General features: G+C 54.3%; 1 protein-coding gene across 4 annotated transcripts in view; it reads left to right on the top strand.

The window, feature by feature from the left end:
- The window catches only part of TBCD (tubulin folding cofactor D), a 196147-nt gene that overhangs the window by 128424 nt on the left and 55567 nt on the right, over nucleotides 1–12156 (top strand). For all 4 annotated transcript variants that reach the window (XM_017524704.1, XM_017524703.2, XM_037737131.1 and 1 more), the window contains 2 exons: nucleotides 2422–2451; nucleotides 6314–6399. In XM_017524704.1, the coding sequence (XP_017380193.1) occupies nucleotides 2422–2451; nucleotides 6314–6399 (116 nt within the window). The remainder of the gene's footprint in view (nucleotides 1–2421; nucleotides 2452–6313; nucleotides 6400–12156) is intronic.

The raw sequence follows: 12156 nt of genomic DNA, 5'->3' as shown, positions 1-12156 counted from the left end.
GTGTGCGTGCGTGTGTGCGTGTGTGTGTGCGTGCGTGTGTGTGTGCGCGTGCGTGTGTGTGTGCGTGTGTGCGTGCACCCATGCGAACTCAAGCATTTAGTTCTGTGTGATTGGATCACGTGCAAATCTGTGTATCCATCACCACAATGAAGGCACACAGCAGCCCCGTCTCCCCAAGAGGCCCTGTGCTGCCTCGTGGCCCACAGCCCATGCTTTCTTCCCCTCCTGATCCTGGCAGCCACGGTCAGCTCCTGCCGCTCATTCCATTATCTTGGGAACGCTGTGTAAATGGACCCTGTGGCCTCTAACGCTGTAGCTTTCCTCTCTCAGCCCAGCTCTCTGGAGACCCAACCCAAGTGTGGTGGGCCGTGCTGGCCTTGCTGCTTCTGTTGCTGAGTGGTGCCATGCTTTGTGTGGCCATGTATGTGTTAGGACATCAGGACGGCTTCCAGTCTTGAAGCTGCTGTCAACATTTGTGCTCAGGTTTTGTGTGAGTGTAGCTTTCATTTCTCTGGGATAAATGCCAAGACTGTAATTTCTGGGTTGTGGTAGTTGGACATTGAAACTGCTTTCTGGAGTGGCCGTACCGTTCATTTCACACTGCCGTCTGTCAGCAGCCCTACTTCTGTCTGTCCCCCCCTGCGTCTGGCATGGCCACTGTTTAGGTGTCGGTCTTTCTGACAGGTGTGTGACAATGCCTGCGTTTCTGTCATGCCTGGTGATGTTGAGCGTCTTTCATGGGATTATTGCCATCTGTACCTCCTCTTTGGTGAAATGTCTGCTCAGGTCTTTTACCCATTTTCAAAGTGGATTGTTTTTGATGTTGTTGAGTTTCAGCGCTCTTTACGTATGTGAGAGTCCTGTATTGGATTTGTGGTTGGCTTCCTCCCAGTCTGTAGCTCATCTTTCCATCCCCTTCATAAGGTCTTTCACAGAGCAAGGGTTTTTAATTTTGCTGGGGTCTCGATCAGTTTTTTGTTTTTGAGGATTGTGTTTTCAGTGCTTTTTAAGACGTTAGGACTTTTTTAAGGCTGAGGAACTCTGCCTCACCTGGGTCCCAGGGATGCTGCCCCATGTTTTCTGTTCCACTGGTCGATCTGCGTGTCTGTCCTGCCAGCGCACGCTGTGTGATGGGCTGTGCTGCCGCCGCCGCCAGGCTGCTGCGCCGCCGTGGTCAGCCTTCGCACGGGGTAGGGCGGTGCCTCCCAGCTTCTTCTTTCTCAGGATTAGGGATTTTCATTATGTGCTTTTCCACATAAATCTTGAATTTTTAAAACATCTTTTAGACATCCCTGGAGTGGTACGCGTGTTCCTAAATGGTGCACGCCAGATTGACATTACAGTGTATCTTTGTTGCATTGCCTTTTGGTGGATTTTGTTTCTTTCCTAATGAATTTATTGCAGAAGTTACAAAATGGCAAACAGCAGCAGGCAGGCCTCCCTCCCCACAAGAGCTGCCCGGAGCCCTCTGCAAAGCCAGTCTCCTCCAGTCTCCAGCCCGGCCCGGGGTCTGCCTGGGAGCCACCCACCTGGTTTCTGTGTGACTGGCTGGAGGCGGCGGATGCATCCGTTCATTTCCACTGGGGGTTGAGGGACAGACCCTGGGTGGCCGCGTTTCAGCTCCTTTACTTCCGCCGTTTGTGTGTGCCCCTCCTCCCAGCAGCCCTGCCTCTGCCTTGCTCTCAGGACGCCCTGAGGCTAGTGTTGTCAGGGATCCTGCTTCTCCAGAGCCTGCTCCCTGACCTCTCCTGTGTCTCCGGTCCTGTCTGAGAACTCGGAGTCTGGGTGCTGTTGGGAGGGGTGGGGCACCAGCTAGTGATACACAGGAAGGGACGTGTGACTGTCGCCTTGCCCAGGTAACCTGCTCTGCCTGCTCAGCGCCTAAGCGGGTCAGGGTGTGGGGGAGGAGGGGCTGTTGGGGAGATGAGAGGCCTCCTCCTGTTTTAGCAGCCCCTGCTCTGGGCCTGTGCTTGGCCTGGGGGCCTGGCCTGGAGAGCCTGCTGGTATCGTGCTGTGGTTGTGGGCAGAGCGCCCTCCCTGGAGGGCGGCCCGAGGTGCCTCACAGAGCTCCCGAGGAAGAGTTACCAGGCTCTGGGCTCTGATTTAACCAGCTCGTCTGTCTCTCCGGGTTGACAGCTGGGGCCTCCGTAGGGGTGCTGCTGAGAGGCTCAGTGGTAAAGGCCACTTTTCAGGATGTGTCTGATTTTATGAACTTGAATTCTTAAACTGTGGTTTTAAAGAGCACCAGGACGTAAAAACAGAGTGACATGCCTTGAGGCTCTGTTCAGACAACAACGAGGGCTTTTATTTAAAAAATAAAGCCGTGGGTCACTGACTGTTGTGCTGTTTGTTCTGAACTTGCCTCTGGTGTTGGCGGAAGCTGCCCTCGCTCACCTGCTGTGTTTGTTCTTTGCTCCGCAGGCCGCCTTCCAGGAGAATGTGGGGAGACAGGTATGGCCGCTTTTACACACCTTTCTTCCAAAAACTTCCTGTAGGTTTACAGGTAGGAATCCTGAAAGCTATAACCCCTGTGTGTGCTTGCTCTGTGAGGAGTGGGCTGCAGAGAGAGAGAGGAGACCTGCACGTGTAGCAGTTTACACACAGGCCGGAAAGCTGTGCTGTACGTGTGGCCGAGGGCCACGCCATGTGCGCTCTGTTGGCGTCAGCTCCTGCCTCATCCGGACCGTAGCAGGGCCCGGAAGCTGACTCCCAGAAGCGGTGGACCTCACGACCCTTATCATGCTGGGTTGCTTCCGCTGCCCTCTGACCCTGACATCTGGTCATGGGTCAGCTTCGCCTTGAAGGGGGCCCTGAGTTATTCATGTTGTGTGTGATGACATCACATCTTGGGCGTGTGGTCAGACCTTTCAGGAGAGTGGGACCAAGGCCTGGGCTGGACCTGGGTGGGGTGCAGGGTTCCCATGAGAAGTATGCTAAGAAAGGCTCCGGAGTTCCCAGACAGCAAAGCAGAAGCGGCCAGGGTCTGGGCTGTGGCCACGTGGCATGGGGGTGGCATGAGGTGGACGTGGGTGTGCAGACCCTTCTGACCTTTGGGGAATCCTCCAGGCAAGGGTGTCCGACTTGGAGTCAGGGCAAAATGAGTCTGAAGGAAAAGCTGGGTGCCAGAGTCACCTGGAGAGGCAGGTGGACGAGGACCAGGAGCGCCGGGGTCTTGTGTGTGTTGTTGAAGTGGTTCTGGGGGAGCCTGGCATCAGTGGTGTGGGCAGCTTTTCTGTAGATGGGCCCAGAAAGGGGCGTGACTTCCTCTCGTTGGCCCAGGGTGGCCGAGGCCCACCCAGCGTCCTTCCAGTGCTGAGGGGGTTTGCATGTGTTTGAAGCCCTGAGTCCTGGTAGGAGCCCATTCACTAGGAAGAGATGCCAGCCTTGGAAGGGTAGCCTGGGTGTGCAGACAGCAATAGCTGCCCAGGCCGAGGAGAACGGGAACGAGGTTTGGGCTGTTGAGTGGAGAGTGTGGCTGCTGTGAGGAAGAAGGAGCTTGCTGGAAACCGCTTAGCTGAGCCGAGGGACTCTCCAGCTTCCTGGAAAGCCATTGCCCAGGAGAAGAAGTCTCCCTGTGCCTGGGCTTCCAACCTTGGCAGAGCACCTACTGGAGAGGGGCGTGCCAAGGCCAGAGCCCGGGGGGGGGGGGCGACCATGCTAGGTGGGCTCTGGGGCACGCTCCACCACCATTGTGCTCTGCTCCGGGTTCCCGGATGCTGCTTCCTGCGAGGAACAGCCAAGGGGCTCTGCAGCCGAGCCGGCTGTGTGTGTGTGTGTGTGTGTGTGTGCGCGTGGTGCGCGTGTGCGTGCAGGTGTGGGGTGTGGAGATGTTTGTGTGCAGGTGTGTGTGGAGATGTGTGTGTGTGTGGAGGTGTGTGTGCAGGTGTATGTGTGGTGTGTGTGTGTGCAGGTGTGTGTGTTGGGGGTGTGTGGGGTGTGGAGGTGTTTATGTGTGGTGTGTGTGTGGAGGTGTGTGTGTGCAGGTGTATGTGTGGTTGTGTGTGTGTGCAGGTGTGTGTGTTGGGGGTGTGTGGGGTATGGAGATGTTTATGTGTGGTGTGTGTGTGTGTGTGTGTGTGTGCAGGTGGGTGTGTGTGGGGTGTGGAGATGTGTGTGTGTGCCGGTGTGTGTGTGGTGTATGTGTGTTGGGGGGTGTGGGTGGCTGGATTTGAGCTGCGTTACCTTTGTTGGGGCAGCTCAGGTTGGGGATTGATCATCAGGGAAAGGAAAGGCCTTTCTACTTGGTCTGAATTTAGGCAAGCAGCCAGAAGACGGGACATTCCCGTGGGTGCAGGAGTCTTGCACCTGAGTCCTGAGCCTGAGCCTGAGCCTGAGCCTGAGCCTGTGGGCCTCAGAGCCCCCGGCACCGTGACCAGCGTGCGGACGGCAGCAGGAGCCTCATGGAAGAAGCCGCACAGATTTTGAAGAGACAAACTTTGAAAAAGATTGGAGACGCACAGTTGCGGTGCGTGCCCCCGCCCCGCAGGGCCACGTCCTGCCGAGGCTGGATGGAAACCCTGGAGAAGAAGGGCAGGCACTGGCAAAGCAGGCAGGAGTGGATGGGCTCCATAGCACTTAGGGAGGAGCCTAAGGCACCCTCAGATTTGGAGCTGGCTGTTTTTAATACACACATTTGGAATGCAGTTGTGAGAAGTGCATTTACAGTAGAGGCTGCTGGGGAGTGACAGCAGCAGAGATGGGGGATGGTCGGGGAGTGGCCTGGTGGACACAGAGGGTTCTGGGGGCAGTGACAAGGGACCAGCTTCTCTGTCCAGGCCCTTCTTGGCTGGAGTTGGAGGCTCCGGTCCGGAGTGGTCTCTGCCCTCTCCCCACTGAGCCCAGGGGCTCTTGAGCAGGTTGTGACTAACCCATGGGCAGCTCCCATGTCCAGGGCCTGCCAGGCATGCCAGCCCTATGACCCTGCTCCTCGGCGAGTGCTGCCCAGGCTCTGGCACCGTCAGGCCCCTTGCTTATCGCCACAGGTGAGGAAGTTGAGGCTCAGGGCAGCTGAGCCCGCCTCTCTGCTTGGAGCCTGCTGTCCTAGCCCCAGCCCGGCCAGACAGAGCCTAGGCACCTGTCTTGGCCTTGCTTTGTTCTTGCCGTGGGGGATGCTGGGCACAGAGTCTCCTTGTGCTTGTTCTTGGTGGGACCTGGTCCTGGGCCACCCCTCGATGTTTCCCCTGGGCTCTTGCCTGATGTGGTGTGGGGACGTCAGTGGGTGACATCCCAGCTTGTGGCTCTGCTGTCTTTCCGCAGAGTGAGCCGCAGCTCCTCCGCTCGGGTGCAGATTGCTGTCCTGTGCACAGTTAGTGAAGGACCCTTGTGCGATCTCCAGCAGCCTCAGGCAGAAGTCCATGGCATCTCCAGCAGCCCAAGCTCCTAGTGTGATTCTTGGGAGGGATTTGCTGGAAGAAAGCCGGTTCACTTGTGAAGCTGTTATATGGAGGTGTGAGGTGTGATGATGAATGCGTTCGGGGTGTCAAGGGAGGATCTGAATCCCAGCCTCGGAATGGGCAGGCTCGGGAGATCTTTAAAAAACCCTGCTGTGGTTTATAGCTGTAAGGCTGTGTTTGGTTTAAAGTTTGTCATTTATATTTTCTTAGAAAACTATTTATGTTATTTCCAGAATTTCTAATACTGGAACCTGAGAGTGGTATCAGTTACACCATTCAGGCTTTGGGGCAGGAGCTGAGGCTCCCTGGGAGGCTGGTGTGGGGTGGGAGGAGGTGCCGCCTCGCCCCTGTCAGAGCCTCGGGGGCTGCTGGTCCTGGATGCTTCTGGGGTCAGCTGTTGCCACCCACCAGCTGGTCAGTGCCTTGCCTGCCCGGGACAGCTGAGCGAGGCCTGGGCTCTGGTCCAAGCTTCGTAGAGCAGGCAGGCGCCTGCGTCCCTGACCTGACCCAGGCCCACTCTCTCCAGCGTGTGCGAGCTGCCAGCTTTGTGCCCACGTGGGGCTCGGACTGGCTGTGGTCAGTGCTGTAACACTGTTGAAACCTGACGTCCCTTTATGGTGTGTGTTTTAAGGGAAGGTCTCTTAAAACGTATAGAAGTTGAAATGTGAGTTGTTTGAAGAAAATATAAACACTTGATAGTGCTTTAAATAATTGAGCATAGTGTTGCCTGGGTGGACGGTCGGGAAGTCACGGTGACTTCAGAGTCCTTGGTGAGCAGCTTCTGTAGCATGTGGCTCAGCCGTCTGCGTCAGGCCTTGGGGTCCAGGAATGTAAATGTCTGTGGGTATGATGATTGAACTTTCTGAAATGCCTTTGCTCATTCAAATTCTTCTTTTTCCCCCATTTCACTTTTTTATTAGGGCACTTTTCCTCATGGTATTGATATTTTGACCACGGCTGATTATTTTGCTGTTGGTAACAGATGCAACTGTTTCCTGGTTATAAGGTAAGTTTTAAATGTGTATCACAAAAATAGAATAGTCTAAAATCGGATGTCAAAAATCAGTTTCCACCGTTTTCTATCTTCATCCTGTAATGTCCACTAAATGTAATGTAGTTTTTGTGTGAAAAATTTAGAATGAGAATGGGGCCGGGCACGGTGGTTCATACCTGTAATCCCAGCACCTTGGGAGGCCAAGGTGGGCGGATCACGAGGTCAGGAATTCAAGACCAGCCTGGCCAACATGGTGAAGCTCGGTCTCTACTACAAATACAAAAATTAGCTGGGAGTGGTGGTGAGCACCTGTAATCCCAGTTACTCAGGAGGCTGAGGCAGGAGGATCACTTGAACTGGAACCCAGGAGACAGGTTGCAGTGAGCCGAAATTGTGCCACTGCACTCCAACCTGGTGAAAGAGCCAGACTCCGTCTCAAAAAAAAAAAAAAAAAAGAATTGGGAACAGTTACTGAAACTTGTATTTCGTGTTGATTGGACACACTTCGTGCTTTACCACGCTAGATAGGGGACATCTGCTCACGTTTTAAAGAGGGGCTGCCAGTTTCAGGAACGCGACCTCGCCGTGAGTGCTGTCAGTGGGTGTGAGGTTTTGCCAGTGCTGGCTCTGTGCAGGGCTTGGAGTTTGACAGGAAGCAGCCACAAGCACAGCCGCACCTTCTCCGTGGTGCATCCCCCCTGCCACCGCCGCTGGGTGTCCTAGATGCTTTCCCAACATGAAATCTTGGATTAGAAGGGACTGTTTCTTTTTCTGCTTCAGTAAGAAAAAAGTGATCTGTAGATTGTTTAGGAGATGAACAAGAGGTATTTAAGAAATCAGGTCAGAAACAAATGTTTAGCACCTGTAATTGCAGTTTACAGAAATGTATCAAATTATTTCAGTTGTGTAATTAGGTACTGGGAAATTACTTCACTTGTCCTAGTTGATCCGGCGCAGCAGAAATGCAAAAAATGGTGAGACTTGATGAAGTGATTTATTTGCCTTGAATTAGGACAAGCAGCATGTCGGCTGCATTTTTTACATTATTAACCATTAAATACCCTAAAGATAGAATTCCCAGCAGCCCTCAGGGTTTCTGTGCCTACTGCACGGAAAAGACATTTCTCTGTCACCGGCCTGGGCAGAATTTTGAAAATGTAGCGTTTGGCCTGTTTCTCAGGAGGATCTTTGAACACATTTACCTGTATTTTTATTCCCTTCCCGTTTTTCTCAACATTTAATGTCCTTTTTTGGGCTTATCAGTTCTTTCCTATTAATACTTGGTCATATATTTTATGTGGAAAATCTACATAAAATGGCCGGGCGCGGTGGCTCATGCCTGTAATCCCAGTACTCTGGGAGGCCGAGGCAGGCAGATCATCTGAGGTCAGGAGTTTGAGACCGGCCTGGGGAAACCCCATCTCTACTAAAAACACAAAAATTAGCTGGGCATGGTGGCAGGCGCCTGTAATCCCAGCTACACAGGAGGCTGAGGCAGGAGAATTGCTTGAGCCCAGGAGGCGGAGGTTGCAGTGAACCGAGATTGCACCACTGCACTCCAGCCTGGGTGACAGAGTGAGACTCTGTCTTGAAGGAAAAAGCAAATCTGCTACCTTTTGCCAAGTTTATTGTGTAAAATACCTGGCAGCTGATGGAAGCCTTGGCATATTTTCCTTGTTTCTGAGGTTTCTTAGCCAGCCTAAGACTCACATTTTATAAAAGTGTTTGCCAACACATGACCTGGGCCCAGGTGTGCCTTTCCCCAGTGTGTTTGGCTTCCTAACGAAACCAGGCCCTGCGTACAGACCAGACGCCACCTGTGAGGATGCACCAGCAGGAAGGCTCCTCCAACCATGAATATGGCCTCCAGGGACTGCAGCACCATGGGGCCTCCCTGCCCCCGAGGCAGGGTCCTGCTGTCAGCCTGGACCTTGTTCAGCAGAAGGCAGGACTGAGCACGGCCCAGCGGGGAGGAGAGAGAGGGCCCTGGGCCCTGGGTGTTGGGGGCCTCTGAGCCATAGTGAAGAGTGTGGTTGGTCCTGAGGGCATGGCACTTGGATGGTCAGGTCTGTGTTTTGAGCGTGTCACTGTTGCTGTATTTGGTGACGGGAAACAAGGAGAGGGCGTGGGGACTCCTGGGAGAGGGAGAGGGTTGGGGGTCTGAGGTGTGCCCACAGGAGGAAGGTGGGCATCGTCAGGGCATCACAGAGGGTTGGCACCGCTCCGCGGGTTGCGGGCACAGCTGAGGGCGACGGTGTCGCTGCGGGTAAGGTGGTCAGGGGCTCAGCTTGCACGTGCCGGCCTGAGTGAAGGCATGAGCCCTGCGTGAATGCATCTGACAAAGCGGAGATGTTTCCTCGGGAAATTAGAGCTTCTTTCTTTTTTATTTTTTTTGGAGACAGAGTCTCGCTCAGTTGCCAGGCGCCAGGCTGGAGTGCAGTGGCGGGATCTCAGCTAACTGCAACCTCCACCTCCTGTGTTCAAGTAATTCTCCTGCCTCAGCCTCCCAAGTAGCTGGGACTACAGGCGCCCACCATGCCCAGCTAATTTTTGTAGTTTTAGTAGAGGTGGGGTTTCACTATATTGGCCTGGATGCTCTTGATCTCTTGACCTTGTGCTCCGCCCGCCTTGGCCTCCCAAAGTGCTGGGATTACAGGCGTGAGCCACCGCGCTGGGCCAGAAGTTGGAGTTTCTGACACACAGACTGTAATTGAACGAATGGAAGGGCCCCCGGGGAAGACTGACAAGTGAGGCGAGGAGGATGGGGTGCCAGCCGGGGTCCCGCTCTCCTGTTCATCCTCACAGCCTCGTCGAGGGGTAAATGACATGCAGCGAGCCGCACGGGTGCAGAGGTGCGTCTTTGTAAACATTGACGTCTGTGAATTCGTGCGTGTGACCACAGTCAAGACGAGGAAAGGCCCAGGTTTCCCTTCCCTCCCACACCGCTTCTCCAGACAGCCCTGGACTGTTGCAGTCACCGCAGCTGTGTCTGTGTTTCCCTGAGCTCCGTGTGAATGGGGCGCCCTTCTCACTCATACTGGCTTCCTCTGCTCTGAGCTTCCTGCAGGTCGCCCACCTGTGGGGACCGCCCCGCAGGCACCCAGGTGCCAGATGTGTGGTGTGCAGTGTGTCTCCGCTCCCCTCGTGTGTGGTGTGTGGTGTGTGTCTGTGCTCCCCTGGTGTGTGGTTGGTGGTGTGTGTGCCTCTGCTCCCTTGGTGTGTGGTGTGCTGTGTGCTCTGTGTGGTGTGTGGTGTGTGGTGTGCTGTGTGTGGTGTGTGCGGTGTGTGGTGTGTGTTGTGCTGTGTGTGTTGTGCTGTGTGTGTTGTGCTGTGTGTGGTATCTGTCTCTGCTCCCCTGATCTGTGGTGCACAGTGTCTGTCTCCACTTCCCTGGTGAGGGGCTTCTGGCCTGTCCCGAGTGCAGCTGTGGTGACCTTGTGTGTACACGCCTGTCTTTGGGTCTGCGCTCTCGTTCTGTGGTGTAGATGCCCAGGGCTGAGTGGCTATGCTGTTTTTTTTTCTTTTGAGACAGAGTCTTGCTCTGTCACCCAGCTGGAGTGTGGTGGCGCAATCACATCTCACTGCAGCCTTGAACTCTTGAGTTCAAGCCATCCTCCCACCTCTGCCTCCCAAGTAGCTGGGAGTACAGGCACATGCCGCCATGCCACACTACTTTTGTGTTTTTGTAGCGATGAGGTTTTGTCATGTTGCGCAGGGTGGTCTTGAACTCCTGGTCTCTAATGATCCCCCTGCCTTGGGCTCCCAAAATGCTGGCGATACAGGTGTGAGCCATCACACGCCCCTGGGACTTTGTAAGAAATGCCACACGGCTTTCAATGTAGTGGTTCCATGCACCCCTGGCACTGGATGAGAGCTTGGGGCCCAGGGTCCTTGCTGGCATGGGGGGTGTTTGGTCTTTCAAGCTTGGCCACTATAGTGGGGTGTGGGAGCAGCTCATTAACTTGTGTTCTAGTGACTGATGACGCTGTTTCAGCCGTCATCCTTTTCAGGGGCATGTTTAACAGGTCTTCCTCTTGAGAATTCTTCATGTATCCTGTACACAGTTTCTTTTTCAGATGCTTCTTCCTGCTCTGCGGCTTTCCCTGTCAGTATCCTGTGTATTCCTAAGTCAAAGCCTTTTGTAAAAGAATCAGCTTGGAGGTGGGTGGGGTGGCTCACGCTTGTAATCCCAGCACTTTGGGAGACCGAGGCGGGTGGATCACCAGGTCAAGAGATCAAGACCATCTGGTCAACATAGTGAAACCCGATCTCTACTAAAAATACAAAAGTTAGCCAGGCATGGTGGTGCACACCTGTAGTCCCAGTTACTCAGGAGGATAGGCAGGAGAATCACTTGAACTTGGGGGGTGGAGGTTGCAGTGAGCCAAGATTGCGCCACTGTACTCCAGCCTGGTGACAGAGCAAGACTCCGTCTCAAAATAAAAAAAAAATTCAGCTTTATCCTCGTACATCGACTTTATTACGTATAATTTACATGTGGTAAAATTGTTAGTTTTCAATATGGGTTTAAGTATGGCGGCAGGTTTGGCACATCAGAGCAGTGGAATGACCACCACCGTGGTCAGTGTGGCGTACAGCCCCTCACTCCAGGAGGCCCCGTCCTGCCTGACCCCCTGACCTGGGGCTCGGCCCTCACCGCAGGAGGCCCGATCCTGCCTGACACCTGACCTGCAGCTGCATGAGTTTAGAATCCATGCAGGTGGCCTCCTTCATCCGCCCCCTGCCTTATCAGCTCCCTGTATTTCGGGGTTCATCAGTGATTCGCCTGCATGGGTGCCCCAGCAGTTGAGAGCTCTGAGCCCTGCGGGTTTGGTGTGAGCACATGGCAGGGCATCTGTTCTCCCTGGGTGTCTTTCTGGGAGTGGGCAGTCATCAGGACTTTGGGTGTTTTGCTCTTCCTGCTGTTGTCAGTTTCCTTCTCTGATTTCTGGTATCTTCAGCATTGAGCGTCCTTTTAAAAATGCTTTTTATTGTATTTTGCTTCTGTTGTTTGGCTTTTTAGTAGTTTTGTATGTTGGTATCCTATAAACTTCTCAAACCAAGGAAGCCTAAAAGTGAACTGTTTGCCTCTGTATTTCCTGACTTGGTGAATGACATCCCGTCCACACACTCAGCTCACTTCCTGCTTTTCCTTCTCCCATTGCCCTCAGCTGGCTGGTGACCTAGATCTGTCTCTTCCACACCCCTGATAGGCCCCAGACGTGCCCCATCGTGGGGCCCTCTCTGCCTTTACGTCACTTCCAGCTGCCTCTGTCTCACAGAAGCCTCCGAGCTGACCCTGCACCCTCAGGCCCTGATGTCTCCCATCTGTGCTTTGCCTTTGGGTTCTATCTGCTTTCCTCTGGCCAGAGTCCAGTCTCCTTCACACCTCTGCCTCCCTACCTCCCTCCAACCCCTCTGCCCCTCCCACCTTCTGGTAGATTACTCACCTTGGTTCTTGTACGCTTCTTCTCTGGGTCCTTGCGTGCCCAGGACACACCCTGCTGCCTTGGCTGAGGACTCAGGAGCGTGTCTCTTCAAGGGCAGTTGCTAGGTGGTGCCCTTGGCGCGTGAGCCCTCAGGTGGCTTAGCCTCTGTCTGCTGTTCTACGTGAAGTCGCTTGCTGCCTGTCTGCTTCTCTGGAACCTTGCTCTCTGTGACCCCTGCTGCTGGGCTCCAGGACATGGCTCGGGTGCATCGGCCTCCGGGCCTACAGCCCTCGTTCCCTGCAGCACCTCTGTGCTGGGGTCCTGGGTGACGTGGTTCTCG

The sequence above is a fragment of the Cebus imitator genome, unplaced genomic scaffold (assembly GCF_001604975.1).
Source record: "Cebus imitator isolate Cc_AM_T3 unplaced genomic scaffold, Cebus_imitator-1.0 Scaffold36, whole genome shotgun sequence".
NCBI lineage: Eukaryota > Metazoa > Chordata > Mammalia > Primates > Cebidae > Cebus > Cebus imitator.
The sequence above is the reverse complement of the archived record's forward strand: the minus strand, read 5'-3'. Positions and strand labels throughout refer to the sequence as shown.